General features: G+C 39.6%; 12 protein-coding genes and 1 non-coding gene across 13 annotated transcripts; 5 read left to right on the top strand and 8 right to left on the bottom strand.

The window, feature by feature from the left end:
- Positions 1-27: 27 nt before the first annotated feature.
- MAD2 (spindle checkpoint protein MAD2) lies at positions 28-636 on the bottom strand (the record flags this gene model as incomplete). Its single annotated transcript, XM_003688264.1, has 1 exon — positions 28-636. The coding sequence occupies one exon, from the start codon at positions 634-636 to the stop codon at positions 28-30; it is 609 nt and encodes a 202-aa protein (XP_003688312.1).
- A 282-nt stretch (positions 637-918) lies between these two features.
- On the top strand, positions 919-1989 carry BET4 (Rab geranylgeranyltransferase BET4; the record flags this gene model as incomplete). Its single annotated transcript, XM_003688263.1, has 2 exons — positions 919-921; positions 1012-1989. The coding sequence occupies 2 exons, from the start codon at positions 919-921 to the stop codon at positions 1987-1989; spliced, it is 981 nt and encodes a 326-aa protein (XP_003688311.1).
- A 130-nt stretch (positions 1990-2119) lies between these two features.
- On the bottom strand, positions 2120-3103 carry CTK2 (Ctk2p; the record flags this gene model as incomplete). Its single annotated transcript, XM_003688262.1, has 1 exon — positions 2120-3103. One exon carries the CDS (start codon positions 3101-3103, stop codon positions 2120-2122), a length of 984 nt encoding a protein of 327 aa, XP_003688310.1.
- A 569-nt stretch (positions 3104-3672) lies between these two features.
- On the bottom strand, positions 3673-5988 carry HCA4 (RNA-dependent ATPase HCA4; the record flags this gene model as incomplete). The annotated part of the gene is made up of 1 exon (XM_003688261.1): positions 3673-5988. One exon carries the CDS (start codon positions 5986-5988, stop codon positions 3673-3675), a length of 2316 nt encoding a protein of 771 aa, XP_003688309.1.
- A 462-nt stretch (positions 5989-6450) lies between these two features.
- On the top strand, positions 6451-7071 carry PML1 (Pml1p; the record flags this gene model as incomplete). Its single annotated transcript, XM_003688260.1, has 1 exon — positions 6451-7071. One exon carries the CDS (start codon positions 6451-6453, stop codon positions 7069-7071), a length of 621 nt encoding a protein of 206 aa, XP_003688308.1.
- A 280-nt stretch (positions 7072-7351) lies between these two features.
- On the bottom strand, positions 7352-9397 carry KAR2 (Hsp70 family ATPase KAR2; the record flags this gene model as incomplete). The annotated part of the gene is made up of 1 exon (XM_003688259.1): positions 7352-9397. The coding sequence occupies one exon, from the start codon at positions 9395-9397 to the stop codon at positions 7352-7354; it is 2046 nt and encodes a 681-aa protein (XP_003688307.1).
- Positions 9398-9825: 428 nt separating this feature from the next.
- Positions 9826-11355, bottom strand: SNX4 (Snx4p; the record flags this gene model as incomplete). The annotated part of the gene is made up of 1 exon (XM_003688258.1): positions 9826-11355. One exon carries the CDS (start codon positions 11353-11355, stop codon positions 9826-9828), a length of 1530 nt encoding a protein of 509 aa, XP_003688306.1.
- A 348-nt stretch (positions 11356-11703) lies between these two features.
- On the bottom strand, positions 11704-13188 carry BRE2 (Bre2p; the record flags this gene model as incomplete). The annotated part of the gene is made up of 1 exon (XM_003688257.1): positions 11704-13188. One exon carries the CDS (start codon positions 13186-13188, stop codon positions 11704-11706), a length of 1485 nt encoding a protein of 494 aa, XP_003688305.1.
- Positions 13189-13686: 498 nt separating this feature from the next.
- Positions 13687-13768, top strand: TPHA0Ntrna14S. The gene has a single exon. It is a non-coding gene; the product is annotated as a tRNA-Ser (tRNA).
- Positions 13769-13988: 220 nt separating this feature from the next.
- TPHA0N00890 (uncharacterized protein) lies at positions 13989-14432 on the top strand (the record flags this gene model as incomplete). Its single annotated transcript, XM_003688256.1, has 1 exon — positions 13989-14432. One exon carries the CDS (start codon positions 13989-13991, stop codon positions 14430-14432), a length of 444 nt encoding a protein of 147 aa, XP_003688304.1.
- Positions 14433-14579: 147 nt separating this feature from the next.
- Positions 14580-15152, bottom strand: RLP24 (ATPase-activating ribosome biosynthesis protein; the record flags this gene model as incomplete). Its single annotated transcript, XM_003688255.1, has 1 exon — positions 14580-15152. One exon carries the CDS (start codon positions 15150-15152, stop codon positions 14580-14582), a length of 573 nt encoding a protein of 190 aa, XP_003688303.1.
- Positions 15153-15572: 420 nt separating this feature from the next.
- Positions 15573-16016, top strand: PAM18 (Pam18p; the record flags this gene model as incomplete). The annotated part of the gene is made up of 1 exon (XM_003688254.1): positions 15573-16016. One exon carries the CDS (start codon positions 15573-15575, stop codon positions 16014-16016), a length of 444 nt encoding a protein of 147 aa, XP_003688302.1.
- A 63-nt stretch (positions 16017-16079) lies between these two features.
- NSE1 (Smc5-Smc6 complex subunit NSE1) lies at positions 16080-17141 on the bottom strand (the record flags this gene model as incomplete). Its single annotated transcript, XM_003688253.1, has 1 exon — positions 16080-17141. The coding sequence occupies one exon, from the start codon at positions 17139-17141 to the stop codon at positions 16080-16082; it is 1062 nt and encodes a 353-aa protein (XP_003688301.1).
- Positions 17142-17656: the final 515 nt, after the last annotated feature.

Raw genomic sequence — 17656 nt, 5'->3', positions numbered from 1 at the left:
ATAGATATGCTAAACTATCTGTTTGGATTATTGTTGGTACTTATAACTCACTTGAGCACCAATTTTATGCATCTCTGTGTTAAAACTTCGAAATTCCACCATTTCGCCATCTTCTATCTCTTTACTGCTAGAATCCGACCATTCTAAAGGTACAATTGCATCTGCATCTGTATAAGCTAATACATTGAATGTATAGTTGCCTTCATTTTCTAACTCTGGTAAAAATGTCACACTTGCTGTAATTTGCCTTATGAGAGCTCTAATTTGCTTTTGCGTTTCTTCTTGCGATATTGGAGTAACTTCTTCCGTTATACTTTCTTGTGGCTCTTTGCTTATATGAGTGACGTTAAAGGCCCATCTTTCAACAGTATCCCCTTCATCTCTATCCACTACACATAGCACTAGTTTATTGCATTTACCACTTAATAACCATTTATGAACCTGTGATAGAATCTTTCTAATATATTGTTTTAATTCATCATCATGAGTCCTCATTAGTGTTAAATCATATTTCTTGACTGTTGTAAAATCTTCTGCAGGATAGATTCCTCTTTGGTACAAAATAGAGTTGATGCTATACTCAAAGAATTCAGATATGGTTCTCGTTGAACCTTTTAAATCAATACCCTTTGACATATCGATGGACTCTTTACCTAATCCAACTTGGCGATACCTTCGAATTCTAAACTAGCTATCAAGTTCAAATTGAATGGTGACTGTCTCGACGTTCAAGTCTCACTAATAAATCCCATAATCAATTAATCTTTATCCAAAATATTTTGGTATTTGATTTCAAATATGAACATAAAAAAACAAATCTAGATATTATAAAAGTCGCACTCTTTGAAATGAGTAAAGGTAAAGGTTTTGGTGTTACATAGAGAGCCAATAACACAGTGCCAGATCGATTGTTAAACTATGGTATGTATTTAAATAACTATTTTTGTTTTTGTTTTAGTGTTTACTCATAAACTGTTCTACTAACAACTATGTATTTTATTTGAATTATAGCATGGTGTGAAAAGAAGACAATGGAATCAAGAGCTTCTTGAACAAAAGAAGTTGAATGATGCTAAGAATATTAATAATTACAGGCGGCTGACTTCCACTATCCTTGGGTTAAAGGAGAAGAAAGAGTATTCATTGGATAACTTGCAGAAAAGTAAAGAACTATTGAAGATAAATCCTGAATTCAATGCTGTTTGGAATTTTAGAAGAGATTCTATCATTGCCCTAAAGGAACAACTCGAAGCAAAATTTTGGGAAGAGGAGTTGGATTTTGTTATGGCAGAATTAAAGATATATCCTAAGGTCTATTGGATTTGGGGTCATCGAGTCTGGGTGTTGAATAATTATCCAGGTTCCCCGGTTTCGATTTGGAAGAGGGAATTATTGATTGTCAGTAAACTATTAGAACTTGATGCTAGGAATTATCACGGGTGGCATTATAGAAGGATTGTGATCTCTAGCATTGAGAATAGAACTGGCGAGAGTATGGACAAAGAAGAATTTGAGTATTCATCAAATAAAATTAATAATAACATTTCAAATTTCTCTGCATGGCATCAAAGAGCAAATATGATACCAGCTATGTTTGCCAACAATGAGATAGAAGATAAGAAAAAGTTTATTGATGACGAACTGAAATATATTACGAATGCGATGTATACAGATGCTGAAGATCAATCCGTATGGATATATATCAAATGGTTTTTGAATAGTGATATTGTCTCTAATACTTATACTACGGAAGAATATGTTAAAATGATAGACGATGTAAAGCAAAATATCCTCATCATTAATCAAGATGATCTCGATTTCTCAGGGAAGGAAAACGCCTGGTGTTTAAAGATGTTGATAGTTATAGAAGAAATTTCTAAAAGATTCGGTAGTCAAGAAGAATGTAGGACGCAAGAGTATGTTAAAAAACTAATTGAAATTGATCCTCTCAGAAAAAATAGGTACTTACATTTACGAAACAAAACCTAGTCTAAATATCATTATGTAATAATTAGCTATGACAATGAAGGCTGGAAATGAAGACCTATATTCGTAACTATATAATGGCTTGTGCGTACATACATACATAAATATATTTGTCATTCAATCGTTGTGAGATTCAAAGTTTAAATCGCTTCTCACCTAATGCAGTTTTTTCATCAGAGATAAACTGAGGTAATAAGACATACCTTCTTTCTATTTGAGTGAAATCTCTAGCTGTTGTCAGATATTTGTCAGATTTCCTTATTTGTTCTCCTAGTTCTTTCAATCCCCTATCGTTTCCAGCATTTTTCTTCAATTCTATAAAACTATCCAAGTTAACTGACGGCAGAATGTGTGTTGGTAAATTGTCTTTCAAACTACAATTATCAAATGCATTAATATAATAATTTACAATGGCAAAATATGCTTCATTCACTGAATCAATTTCTGTTTTGAATTCATTAAAGTTATTCATATTTTTCATGTCATTTTTACCCAGTAACTCACATGTTATTTTTAGTATACCTAATGCAATTGCATGTTGAGGTACTATGAGTAAAATATTTAATCTAATAGCATCGTAAGCTATTATCCATGCCAAATAGCATATGTCATGATTTAATTTTAAAGCTTTTCCTAGTTTTACAATATATTCATCAATATGCACACGGCTATTAATTCTATAATCAAACCCACATGTCTCCAAAATGCTTAACTCAATTTGAAATAACCTCTTCTTAAAGCTTTCGATTGCATCCTGTTTATAATTATTCATATTTCTTAACTTAAAGGACATGATACATAGTTCATTTGCCTTCTTGAACGTTTCTACTTGTTTGCAACTCAGTAATAGACAACTAGTGGCCACTGTATGACATAGTTCACTCTCAAACTTATTAAATATATAGTATCTTTGATAGTAGTACATCGCTGTCTCTAACGTTTTCCTAGGGAACTGGAAATGGACACATAGTTCACTTAGAAAGCCAAAGATCACATTTTTCCTTTGCAAATACGTACGCACATCTGAGACAGTATTATTCTGTGCTTCTTGAAGTTCTAGTCTTGTTAGGTATGGCCTTGACAGAGATAATTGGCTTTCAAATTTTGTCGCCATCATGGAATAGCAATTGCAGGTATATTTTATGCTTATGCAACTCGAGATCTGGGAAGTCTATTTGTATCAATGCTGGAATTCCTCACCGTAGCAGGACTAAAGAAATCCTCTCGAGGCAATGATGCCCATAAATATTAACATGTTGGACCTTTAAAACTAACAAATAAATCTATAAAACTCATCATCAATCTGCTCATAACCTACTTATCACGAAAAAATTTCGAAGCTCTTTCATCAAAAGTGAAAAATCCATCACGTGATCTGGGTCACCGTTTCAAAGACCATGTCATCGATATTTTAAGACACGTTACTGAGTGAGCAACGATCATTATAACCTCAATGAGTCTGTTAACTTGTGTCAAGCATCATTGCATCTATGTTGCTTATATTTTACCTCTCTTTTAGTGGTTTCTTGAGGCCACTTTGACAGGCTCTTCTCAAACGTCGACTGAGATTAAAATTTTAGTACAAAAATCTGTATTATTGTATATATTTTATATATCTATACGTCTATTCATATGTATATATACCTCTGCGTGTGCATGCTTCTTAAATTACTTTGATAATGCAAATTAGTCGATCAACCTTGCTGTCAACGACTCTAAATCTTCTAGTGTTTCAGGTTCCTCTATTTCAATAACGCCGTTGTTGTTAATATTATCGTCTTCATCACTTGAATCGTCATTGTTTTTGCTGTATCGAGACTTCTTTCTTTCTGGCTCTCCTTCCTCCGCAGAGCTATAGTCGTTGCCCATATCATCACTTAAGTTGCCTGTGCCTAGATATGCAACTGGCTCTTCTTCATCACTACCAAATTCTTCATCATATGCGGCTTCCATTTCTTTCTTCATGTTTTCTAGTCTTTTTCTCTTCTTTTCCTGTTTCTTTTCTTTAGCTACTTGTTTATCTTCTATATCCACTTCCTTCAATATCTTTTGTTCTTTATCAATAAACTCTTGTTTTTGAGTTTCAGCACTACCAGCCTTTTCAAAATCTTCCTCACCTTGTAGTTCATAAACAGGATGGGCCTCACCATCATCATCGAATATAACTTTGGTAGCATTGCCCTTTGTGGATAATGAAGCCTTCTTTGACAAAGCTCTCTTTTGTCCTCTCTTTGAAGAATGCAATAATAATTCTGGTAGTTCCTCCTCCTTCAAGTCATGGTCTGTACGCTTTATGGTCATGAAGTCATCATCTTCGTCTTCATTAGCTTGTGATTTAGTGATATTCAAATAATGTTCACTTAACACTGTTTGATTCTTACGTTCAAACATCTTATCGTATTTCGTTCTAACTCCGTCTTGTTTATCTTTCTTCTCTATTTCACCGTCATCATTGGTCTTCGACAATGATAATAAGGATCTGGAAGCATTTTTCAACAGTTTTGATTGCTGTACAGACTTCATACCCTTCATCTTAATCTTTGGAGCACCAGGTAATCCTAAAGAGGCTGCAAACTCTTCAGTTGGAATTTCATCGAATTTGAAAACTTCTTTATCCTTTTGGATGTATATGGAACGAATATAGGAAATAAATGCTTTTTGTCCCAGGTACTTCAATTCGGGGTCTATAAAAAGTAACGATTGCAATTGAGCCTTAATTGATCTCTTCTTTGATTGTTTAATGTTTAATTTGCTTGGTTCTATCTTTCTCATTTGCAGTCTCTTCAAGAAAGCATCTTGTTCTTGAGGAGTAAGCATGATCAAAGACTTACCTTGTTTACCATAACGGGCAGATCTACCTACTCTGTGGATGTACGTGTCAACATCCTCAGGACAATCTAATTGAACAACCCAATCCACAGATGGGAAATCAATGCCTCTTGCAACGACATCAGTAGCAAACAAACAAACTTGTTGTGCTCTGCTAAACTTATCTAATGTTTCAGTTCTTGCTCTTTGCTTTTGTCTACCATGCAAATGCATCAAAGAAATACCAGGTTGCATTTTTCTAAACGTCTCGTAAACGAAATGGACTTGTTTTGAACTTGATAAAAATACAATCATTTTCGACTTCAAATGAGATTTAATGAAACTAAATAAAATATCCAATTTGTCTGGTAATTCGACAGTGATGTAGGATTGTTGCAACGTTTCTGGAGTACTTGCCGCAGTGCCATTTTTCTCATTTATAACCTCTTGTGTGCCGACAGTTTTGTAGTCAGTTAACGATAATCTTGCCAGATCAGTTAGGGATTGGGATTGCGTGGCTGAGAACAACAGGGTTTGTCTTGTAGGTGGCAAATTGCTAACGATTGCATCGAGTGTCTTTTGGAAACCCATATCCAAACATCTATCAGCCTCATCCAATACCAGCATTTGTAAGTTCGATGTACTCAAACCAACAGCTTGGTCCATATGCTGTAAAATTCTGCCTGGGGTCCCAATCAAGATATTGATCTTTGATATTCTTGCCGATTCGAACTTCACATCTTTACCACCGATAACCAAACCAGCAGAAAAAGAAGTATGTGTACCAATTTTAGTCAGAACTTCGTACGTCTGCATTGCCAGTTCTCTTGTTGGTGAAATAATCAAAGCCCCTAGACCATCGAATTCAGACCACTTTTCACGGTACAGTTTCTCCAGCACAGGGATCAAGAAAGCCAGAGTCTTACCGGACCCAGTCTTCGCAGCACCCAATATATCATGGCCTTTCAAGGAGATAGGAATGGAATCTCTCTGGATCTCAGTGACCTTCACGAACGAAGCCTCATTCAAACCTTTAACAGTGGCAGAACTCAGCGGCAGATCCTTAAAGAACTTAGCCTTGCTAACCTTTGGATCATACTCCTCGATTTTATTTTGCAACTCTTTCAAATACGCCTCCTCCTTCTGACGCTGATCTTTACGTTGAACTGTCGTCAATTTCTGCTTTCTAGCCATTGTTTAATTACTATATCTGAATCTAATTAGCAGTTGTCTTGTTGTACAGAAAATATCTGAAACCAAATCAAAATAAAAAAAATCACAACTCTCGACGTGCTATCCACCGTCTTCTGAATAACCCAACCAACGTGTTATGAGCTCTTATATAAGCAACACCATCCATCAAGACAACCTTTCATTGTTTAATAACGTATCTTGAACTTGTTTGAACCTTTGCGATGAGCATCGCATTTTGCAAATTTTGAAAATTTTTTAGAATCAGCGATGAGATGCCCTCTTTCGTTATTTGCGATGGTCAACCAAGGTTCAACGAACCATGCAACGTAGAGACAAGACAAGAACCGTCCTGTAAGGTGGTATCTCAAGTGTATAAATCGATGAAGGATATGTTCCCATATATGCTAAAGTATGTGGCTGTTCTGTGGAAGGCTAAGGTGTGCTTGAGTGATTTGGTGAAAGATGCGAAGAGATCAAGGAACGTTTTGTGGGTTTGCGAGAGACAATGATAGAAAGAGGGTCAAAGTAAGTAGGTTTGAAGGGTTTAAAAAGAAAATACTGCCTATATTTGAACCTTCTGGACTATTGGAACTGGAGTCTAATAGTAGAGATGGTGTGCAGTTGAAACATGTTGAACCCGACGATGCTGTTGTTCTTGATGAATTTTGGAAGAAGCATCATGTTGAACTGAAGGACCAATATATCGAGAAGTTGATTATATACAGGAAAGGAAGTAAGGATGCGGCGGCTGAGTACGATTTGAGTGAAAAGAGTAGTTTTACGGTTGGAAGAGATATGAAAACAGATGCCAATGAGGAGGGAGACGATGATGATGAAGTTGTTGTTGCAGATATCGGTGTGCGGGAAGAGACATGTTCAAAGCAGCATTGCGTGATACAGCATCGTCTCGTGAGCGGAATTGTTAAATGTTATGTGATGGATTTAGAATCCTCGAATGGGACAGTGTTGAATGGGATACCGTTGCCCTCAGCAAGGTACATTGAATTAAAGAGTGGGGACGTGATTACTCTATCGGAACATGATGAAGATGTCGATTATGAGTTGGTCTATGTACGCAGTTGATGTTCAGGGTGTGTATCTTTTGAATTGCATTGGGGAGATGAGGGGAACAGTTTATATTTGAGATTACTGTGTGATTGTTTTATAAGAGGGCATTTGATTACTTGATGTTTTATAATTTTTTATTCAAATTACATAATAATGACGTCTATTTACCTGCTTGTCATTCGGTCATGAGCAACAAATATGATTAGTATATATATATAATGAGTATTCCTTTTTCTTGGTACATTGGTGGTTAAATGTGAGAGAAGTATGAGAGACCTTGGTAATTCGATTAGAATTACAATTCATCATGTTCGAAGTAGTCACCGTCGTCTTCCTCGTCGTCATCGAATTCATCAGCATATTCATCGGAAGCAGCACCGCCAGCACCAGCACCTTGGTATAATTTAGAGGTGATTGGGTAAGCAATCTTGGATAGGGCTTCGTACTTTTCGTCGAATTCTTCAGCCATTGCGGAATCGAAGTTATCATCTAACCAATCTAAAGCGTCACTGACGGCATCTAGAATGGTTTCTTTGTCTTCTTCGGAAATCTTGTCGGCTAAATCACCTTCAACAGTGTTCTTCAAGTTGTGAGCGTAATTTTCTAATTTATTTCTAGATTCGATCTTCTCCTTGATGACAGCATCTTCGGAAGCAAACTTTTCAGCATCGTCCACCATTCTGTCAATATCTTCCTTTGATAGTCTACCTTCATCGTTTGAGATGGTGATGGATTCACTCTTACCGGTACCTTTATCGGTGGCGGTAACTTGTAGGATACCATTAGCATCTAAGGCAAAAGTGACTTCAATTTGTGGAACACCTCTTGGAGCAGGTGGGATACCAGTCAATTCGAATCTGCCTAACAAGTTATTGTCCTTGCACATAGCTCTCTCACCTTCGAAAATTTGGATGGTGACAGTTGGTTGGTTATCAGCAGCAGTAGTGAAAATTTGAGATTTCTTGGTTGGAATAGCAGTATTTCTCTTGATTAATGGAGTCATGACACCACCAGCGGTTTCGATACCTAACGTTAAAGCATTAACATCTAATAAGACAATGTCGTCAACACCTTCTTCACCAGATAAGATACCAGCTTGAACAGCAGCACCGAAGGCAACAGCTTCATCTGGGTTGATACCCTTTGATGCTTTCTTGCCGTTAAAGAAGGATTCTAATAATTGTTGAACCTTTGGAATTCTTGTGGAACCACCGACCAAGACAATGTCATCAATATCTTTCTTGTCCAAACCTGCATCAGCCAAAACTTTTTCAACTGGTTTCAAAGTCTTTTTGAATAGATCAATGTTCATTTCTTCGAATTTAGCTCTAGTTAAAGTTTCACTTAAGTCAATACCATCAACGAAGGAGTCGATTTCAATTCTAGTAGACATCTGAGATGAAAGAGCTCTTTTAGCCTTCTCGGCTTCTCTCTTCAACTTAGCCAAAGCCTTACTGTTGTCGGAGACGTCAATACCATGCTTCTTCTTGAAGGATTTGATCAATTGTCTAACGATCTTATAATCGAAATCTTCACCACCCAAATGAGTGTCACCAGCGGTAGCTTGAACCTCGAAGACACCATTTTCGATAGATAATAAAGAGACATCGAAAGTACCACCACCTAAATCGTAGACAATAATTTGATGCTCGTCATTAGTCTTGTCTAGACCGTAAGCAATAGCTGCGGCAGTTGGTTCGTTAACGATTCTCAAGACGTTCAAACCGGCAATAGTACCGGCATCCTTCGTGGCCTGTCTTTGGGCATCGTTGAAATAAGCAGGAACGGTGACGACAGCGTGAGTCACTTTAGTGCCCAGATAATCTTCGGCAATCTGTTTCATTTTACCTAAGATCATACCGGAAACTTCCTCTGCAGTGAATATTTTTTTTTCGCCTTTAACAGAAACCTGCACAACAGGTTTACCGCCTTGGTTGATGACATCGAATGGCAGATGTTTAATATCTTTTTGGACCGATCTGTCATCGAACTTCATACCGATCAGTCTCTTGATGTCGAAGATGGTGTTGGCTGGATTGGCAGCGACCTGGTTCTTGGCGGCATCACCAATTAGTCTTTCGGAGTCCGTAAAAGCCACATAAGAAGGCGTGATTCTGTTACCTTGCTCGTTAGCCAAAATCTCAGTCTTACCGTTTTTCATGACAGCAACACAAGAATAAGTAGTACCCAAATCAATACCAATAACAGTACCGTAATTGTTGGAGTCATCACCTTTGACAAGGAAATTGCCACTGTTAACAGGTAGCACCAACAATAGCAGCGTATACAAAATAACAGTCAATGGCACAAACCATTGCTTACCGACCTTGTTTACAAACATGATTGATACCGAGATATGTCGTAATATTTACAATTATGCTTCTTTAACCTAATATAGAATAACCAATCTGTTACCACAACAAGTACAGAGACCGACAAACCGAGGTTTAAGTAAAAGAAGTTACAACCGTTCAAACCTTACCGTTTATATAATGGTAAATTTATTTCTGGTCGGCTAAATTTGCCACTTGTTCATAAAGCGCAATTTGGGGGACGCCTGCGTTGTCGTGATGTACGAGCAGAGACGCCGTGGACCGCCGTCGTCGTCCTTCTGGAAGCTGCTGGAACGTGCGGGTAACAGCGGCGGGTAACAGCAACGACGACAGCGGCAGAGACGTCAGAGACGTCAGAGACGGACGGGGGAGGTCGGTCCGATGGTGACACAAAAGCAGCTCAGCAGACAGGCCCATCGGCGGTGTGGAGGTGGGGTTAGGAGTGGCTTTGCAAGGAGCTGTTGATGGTGGACCATGTCTTGTGCATATCCTCGTAGAACTGGAGGTTGTGGTCGACCAGGTTGTTCAATGATTGTCGCAGTTCATTGTTTTTGATCTTCTCGAATAGCTTGATCTCTTCAAGGCATTCGGCTTCGAATTCTTCGGTGACGATTTTGCTGGTGCGCACCTCCGCCGTCAGACTCTCGATTTTTGTCTCGAGGCTCTTCAGCTTGTCACGTTTGATTTGTTCTTGGTTGAATCCCGCTATCTCTTCTAGTTTGTTCGTGATGAAATTGTTCGTTGTCGACAGTAGGTACTTGCTCCTTGTTTTGGTAGTGGAGCCGCGGTGGCTGGCGTGGGCGTCCTCGTCGTCGGTGGTGGTAGAGATGGCGGCGGCGGCACCGCCGCCGCCGCCACTGCCATTGGTGTGACCACCAATGGCGCCAGCCATGTCGCCACCACCGGATCCGTGCGAATACGTCCGTAGCAACGTGTCGCGCTCGTGCAAGGATTTAGATAAGTACTCGCTGAGCTCCTCGTAGTCGATTTGTTTTTGGTCTTTCAGTTTGATCAGCGACTTCAAACTGTTGATGTATTGCTCGAGGTTGCGCATGTCAGTTAGAAACTCGAAGGAGTAAAACTTGTTCAAATCGTTCAGACTGTACGACAACTTGATCACACCGCTGTTGAAGGTCTTGATCTTCTCGGGCAGTGAGTTGCCCTCTGGCTCCTCCCCTGTCATCACCTCTTGCAAGTCCTTGAAGTTCGAGTGAACTTTGAAATAGTCGTCGATTATCAGCTCATTTTTCTTCACTATCTTCGAAAACGTCTTGTCGATCTTGGAAATGTTGCTCTCGAACTTCTCAGTGTTCTTCTTGATCTCAACGAACATTTCATTCTGGCTGTGTACAGACTTGAACGCATTCATGATCACTTCAGTCATCTCCTCCTTGTTGTTATTATGGATCACGTTGGAAAACGTTCCATTCAGTTTCTTCTTGTACACTTCCCAGTCACTGCTAATCAAGAAAAACTCTAGCATATTGGACTGGCTCAGCATCGGGTGTTTGGAAATCCTTCTCAGGAAGTTTTGAAGACTATGGCATCTCTTCTGCGTAAAACTGTTACTGAAGCGATCGCCGGCGATGTATTGGAATATCTTCTTGTTAGGTAGAGGAGGTATAATGCATGTAGGATAGTCGTTCAGTAAGACATGGTAAAGCAGCTCAAAGTCACTGAACCGTCTGTGGACAACAACTAATACCTCCTCTGCTCCTCCTTCTTCCTCATCACCGCCAGATGATTGATGGTTCCTGATATATGATGGTCTATTCGTTTTTGTGGACACCTGGTACGTGACATATGACGAAGAACCATTATCGGGACTCCGTTTCTGTGGATCTGAAACAATTATATCCAACATGTACTTCGACTCTTCCCTATTTCCCTTCACAATGATCTCCCCATCACGCTTCTCTCCATCACGGCTCTCTCCAGCACTGGTTTCATTTCCAGAATTAGACATTATTTTTTTTCTTAATAAAAACGCCGTTTATAATCTTCTTGTTCTTTTGATAGTACTAGCACCTGGAGGTTATTCTACTATCTCACCTATAACCTTGTAACCCCCCTCTTTATATACCATTCCAAATAAAATATTGATCTTCATCTTCCCAGTTTCCCTAATTCCTTTATACTTCACAGTGCGAATCCATTGGGTTTCGATGTGTAGTGCGGGTAACGACAGCATCTAAGGGCAAGCAACGCCCAACTGTAAGTACAAGCCTGTTTGAGCAGCTGCATTGAATGAATGAATGGATGGTATATATATTGACTATTTCACATGTATTCTATGTAGAGTATATAAGTGATATCAACGGCTTGCTGTTTCTTCCACCTCATCGATTATATCCCATACTATATCCTCGGCGACTTGTTCCATGAACAGTGTGTCCAGAGTATTCACGTCGGTTTCTTTTAATGTGTCATAGTACTTCAGATCTTCTTTATGCGTGACTATCTTTGCGGTACCTCCATTGAAGCAGCTCACTGTCGGGTAGTACCCAAGACTGTTGTTGTTGACGTACTTATTTCTCAGTATCAGACCTTTCTTCTTGTTGACTGCTTTGTTGACGTTCTCAATAGTATCATAGTTTCTGGTGTCGTTCTCGTTTACTACCTCTCCGTTCTTCCAGTATCCAAAATAAAACTTCTCATTGTACTGTAACTCGCTGAATGGTGGTAGGAATGGTTTTAGATCTTTGAACGCATCTCCGAGAGGTTTGCCATTCAAATACACTCCCAACGATGAGTTTTCCAATGCATATTCTTCGCTAGCATGTTCGTCTGTTTCATTTGATGCATAGTATTCAGGTTTTATGGTCTTCACGTAATCGGTTGATTCGAAAAAAAGTTGGTTTTTATATCTGATTGGGATTTTATCTCTGATCACATTGGAGTGATCAATATCTTCCAATAGAGCTTTCTCAAAATCGTTGAACGTTGGGGCAGCTTTTGCCTTCTTTCTTTGTGTAGAACCGCTTTCATTTTCCATGTTTTTTTCGTTTGTATGACCATTAGATTCTTTAATCAATTTCTCTATTTTTCTAGCAGTGTACTCTTGTGCCTGTTTGATCTGTGTCTCCACAGGTGGCAGTTTCAATAAAAATCCAATTCTATCTCCTGCTTTCAGCTCCTTTGTTTGCGCTAGAACTTGCATTATTTTTCCCTCATGGATCGATTCAAACGAGATATCTCTGACACCGTACCCGTAACAATCCGTACCAATTGGTGACTCCAGGCTGGCTTCTCTCCTCGAGACACCAAACCGCAAATGAGAAGTCATGTTAATCAGGTCTCTCTTGTGTCGTTTATGTTGTTTCTTATTTGCATCGCTCAGGTCTGGAGAAACAGTATCCTCAGCTCCTCCCAACAACGCTTCATCTAGCCCACCTTTGCACACTTCCACTTCCCAGTAGCAAACACCTTCCTTAATGCAAACATCGGCTCTGCTGGTTCTCCAACCTTCTCCTTCACCCACACTCACTGTATCGTTGGAATTCGATCTTAAACAAATGACGTTCGATCGGTCCATCATGTTAAAGCCTGCTTTCTTAAACGGATACTCCGTACAAGCATACCCCAGTTCAGTGAACAACGTATTGGGAGCACACGTCCTATATACAAAATGACGTTTGTTCAATGGTACATCCTCTGGTCTAACGAATTGCACCGCTTCCCCATCGATTTCATAAGTGTGCATCTTGTCGAAAACTGGCCAGTTCGGTTTAGCTGTGGAGTTGTTGTCATTGTAAACAAAGTCTGTCTCCTTCTGGTACGGTATGATGCCTAACTTCATCCTCAGTGCTCACTCTCCCGTTGAACTGACTTGTATAGTTCTATATGTGTCAATGCACACTGGCTTATATAGTTTGCTGCTGTTGTCTTATAATAGTTTTTTAAATTCAAAGCATGCGATGAGCATGCAATTGTTGTGGTGACCATGAGATAGATGGATGAGCGAAAGGTCATTGGGCATGTTCATGTGCACCGGACGGTTGCAGCTTTGGTAACCACTTTAGTTTAGGTCAGAGTACTTTGTTTTTATGTTTTTGCTGGGAACTGCCTGTCCTGATGATCAAAACTATACCGTAACCGTACCGTTAATACTACCTGGTGGATTTCTTTATGGCTCAGTCTTTTGCAAACCGGTGAGCTTCAATGAATTGAACTTGGCTGTTCCAAGTAAAGATCTCACTGAGGCATTGAGGCATTCTACTCTCACAAGCTATTGATGTCATTCGTCCAAATCGGTCAGTGTTTTAGCTCCTGTAACGTCCAACACTGCAATTCTAACGGCAACTTGGCCGAGTGGTTAAGGCGAAAGATTAGAAATCTTTTGGGCTCTGCCCGCGCAGGTTCAAATCCTGCAGTTGTCGAATTTTCTTTTTACTTTTGATGAGGTCTTAAAGCACTTTTTGTAAACACTAAACACCAACATCGAACACACCCCCTCCACTCCCCAACTGAACTTGCCTTCCCTTGGTCTACTTTATATCTAGACACGATCGTATGGTTATCCCATATAAGCGTCCATTGGTTGCCCCAGCCAAGCGTGCTTGCATCAGAGAGTGCACTATAGCTGTTGGTTTGATCTCAATGGATTCGATATACTATGATCTCAAGAAACTACAGAGGTTGGTGAGTGATTTGACTGACACTGGGAGCTGGTTTCCCTCTGTACGTGTGCGGGCATTTGCTCAAGTGGTCGATTTCCGTGCTGGTACTGATGGGAGTTTCAGTCAAATTTGTTTGAACACATTACCTGATTTTGGGCAGGGGTGCACATTGATATTGGATGTCAGTGAACCGGTGTTCGAGAATAGGTTTGGTTCTGCAGAAGACAATGCAGTGAGACTGTTTGATCCTGTGGACGTGCGAGCATCGATCTGGTGCAAGAAAGACGTTGATGAATCTATGATTTGTACTCTTGAGGTGTTGGACATCTGTTCCATCTCGACACAAGAGATTGATACGTTTAAACAGTTTTTGCATAGTACTGAAGGTGGAGAGTTCATGTCATTGTCACAAATGAATAAGTAATTATAGGTAATATATGTATATATATTATGATTTTATATAGTGTACAAAATGATTATATTGCTCGGTTGAAATAGAACGGAACGATTCGGTTATGATTTAGTCCTGATTTCGATTGTATTCCCTTGTATATATAGTCTGCAAAAATGCTTAGAATGCGATCTTCTTTGAATTTCTCTTCTTGTTCTTCAACAAGATCTTTTGCTTTTCTCTTTGTTCTTCCTCCTCTTCCTCTGAATCGACTTCCATCTCTTCTTCCTCCTCTTCTTCGCTTGCTTGTTCCTTGGCTAACTTAGTTGCGATTTCAACTTCTCTGAGTCTCAGCAATTCAGGGTTGGACTCCACCAGCTTCATATCTCTCTGGAAGTCTCTCTCCTTGTTGCCCTTCATTCTATTCTTGTAGAAGGCTCTTTCACGCTTCTGTCTGATCTCTTCTATTCTGGCCATGGCCTTCAAAGTGGTGGCCACTAGTTCTCTATTGTACCTAACAGGCACATTTCTCCTCTGTGCAAAAGTCAAAGTCGAATCCACAGCCAACTCCTTGCCGGCAGCTTTTCTGAAAGCTTTCGTCCATTTCAACTTACGTGGATTACGACGCTGTTTGAAATTCTTATGACACTTGGAACGACAGAATCTGAATTCCTTAGCATCATTACGGACAAACATGATCCCATGACCTGGATACACAGGAGATGAACAGAAGTGACATTGGTAGATTCTCATCGTGAACTTATTTTACTCGACTGTCGTGCGCTGGGGGGCAGGTCTCTAATCAATCAGATACTTGGCTATAACAACAAACACCAAACAAGAGAGCCTCTATTCGAAATACTATAGAATCCTACTTATATATTGCAAATATGTCCAACAACCTCACTACTTTGTAGAGTCGAAGTTATGTAAAAGTGAGATGAGATGAAAATTTTTTTGTTTTTTGCAGAGGCGATGAGATTCTGAACTTCAAAAATTGGAAGTTCAGATGATAACAACGATAAATGAGAAAGGAAAGCTGATGATAGTTCAGATAATTGGTGTTTTTGGGTGTCTGCACATGCATATTTATACGTTGGGAGACATGTATGCATGCCTTAGAGTGTGTCTCGTTTGATGGACAAGAGCATTAAAAAGCGTTAGTGAGTCCTTATGTCGCAGAATTCTGGTGAAGATAGGGTTAATGGGCCCCAGTTGGACATGGGTGTCCACGGTCAGGGGAAGAAGTCTGGGATGGATTTGTATTTTGATAGGATGGTTACCTACATGGGCGATCATCCTGTAATTAGTAGTGTTGGTGGGTTTTTTGCTGTTTACATGCTTGCCGGGGCTTACAAGTCCGTACGAGTGAGAATTAATGGAGGTAAGCATGGTTCTGGACAATTCTTAAAAGGTGGTTTCGATCCAAAGATGAATATGGGAGAAGCTTTGCAGATCTTGAATCTCAAGGAATCCAACTTAAATAAGAAGACTCTGAAAGACGTGCATAGGAAGATCATGTTGGCTAATCATCCCGATAAAGGTGGCTCGCCTTATGTTGCTACAAAGATCAATGAAGCAAAAGATTTCATCGAGAAGAAAGGTGTAAGGAAATAAGGGATGTTTCAATCTTGCTTGTAAATAATAGTGGCATGTATCTGTGTATGTACTCTGTGTATACTATAATATGTACGTTAAATTTTCTAGGAGGTTGTTCCCACAAGTTTCGCATTGCTGGCTTATATGTGTTATGTAATGGTGAAAGCAATCGATATGCCAAGAATTGCATTTAGCAGTCGTCGGCTTGTCTGGCGCCAAGGAAGTGTTGTCATTGCACAATATCCCTTGCAGCACTATTTGCTTGCAAACGGAGCACAGCTGTAACTCATATGTATCCCTGAGGTATTCTTGTAATTCAAATGCACCTTTCAGATCAAGTCCATAGCGACCATTACGAGTCCTATAAAACCATTTGTCGGCGCATAAAGTATTCAGAAACACCTGAGTCTCAGTGGAGGTCATCACCATGTTGCTGGCAGCCTCGGTGGAACCGATTTGGTAACTAATATACGAAGTCCACATCGGAACATTGACTTCCTCCTCTGTGTCGCCTCCTCTATCCCGCTCGTATCTCGACAACATATTCTTTATCTCTTTGAATACAGGGTTCGCACGCACTGTGGTGTCCACCTCCCGTGGTCGTGTGGAGTTGTTCACCATCATCTTGATCAACCTCTTCATGCATTCGATTTCTTTCACAGTATACGTAGTCGCCAGTTCTGTCTCTTTGTCCGATTCTAGATTCACATATACGTAATACTTGTTACTCGCCTGTACCTGGCTAGCAAACTCCAGTATGACATCCTTCGACAGAGTGTCTTCGTCCGAATCATCATTGATTGCAAGCAGCAATTTCTCGATATCGTCTTTCGTGTAGCTCGACACTTCATCTTTACCCAGTGGATGGCTCACTTTGCAGATTTTGAATTTTAATTTATCTAGCTTGACATTCACCAGGTCAATGATCGCATCCAACTCTGCGTTCAATTCGACCATATTCAATCTATAGAAATCATCCGATGAACTGCCATCAGTCAAATGCAATCTCATTAAGGCAAGCAACATAAATGACTCGTTACAGATACCTTGGCAGAATAACAAATACTGTAAAAGATACCTCCCCAATTCATCTCTCACCAATTCAACACCTCGTGAACGATTTTCCATGCCAACGTCGCTCATACTACTATAAACCTCTGGTGCAGTATAATCAAAACCGAATCTGTTCTTACTTTCGCTATCTCTCTTTCTGTCCCCTAGTTCATGGTCTTTGATAAAGAAAATAATACGGACAGAAGCACCAGATCTCACACAGCTTCACCACACAATTCAGATCTCACTTATGTGATTAATTAACTGTCCTTTTGACTAATGAACTTGTTCAATCATCAATATATCATCATACAAGCTCAAATGTTTGACCTTCTGCCTCATCGCAATCCACGAACTGCGTTTCGCTCAACTTTCAAGAAACTTCAAACATGAAATTGGGCATTAAGAGGCACGAATAACTATTAAAAGATGAATATGTAGTTCTAATTGTATTATAACCACCATCAGGCTCCTGTCAACAAGATTTAATACCCGTGTGTTGCATTGAGAGCCTTCCATATTTCTTTTAAGGTTTCTATTTAGATAGAACCGAGGCATTGCTAGAACAGTTTATTTTACATTATAGTGAAAAGATTATTTGAAAG

This window comes from Tetrapisispora phaffii, chromosome 14, assembly GCF_000236905.1.
Source record: "Tetrapisispora phaffii CBS 4417 chromosome 14, complete genome".
Classification (NCBI taxonomy): domain Eukaryota; kingdom Fungi; phylum Ascomycota; class Saccharomycetes; order Saccharomycetales; family Saccharomycetaceae; genus Tetrapisispora; species Tetrapisispora phaffii.
Note: the sequence above shows the minus strand (reverse complement) of the source record. Positions and strands in the feature narration are given on the sequence as shown.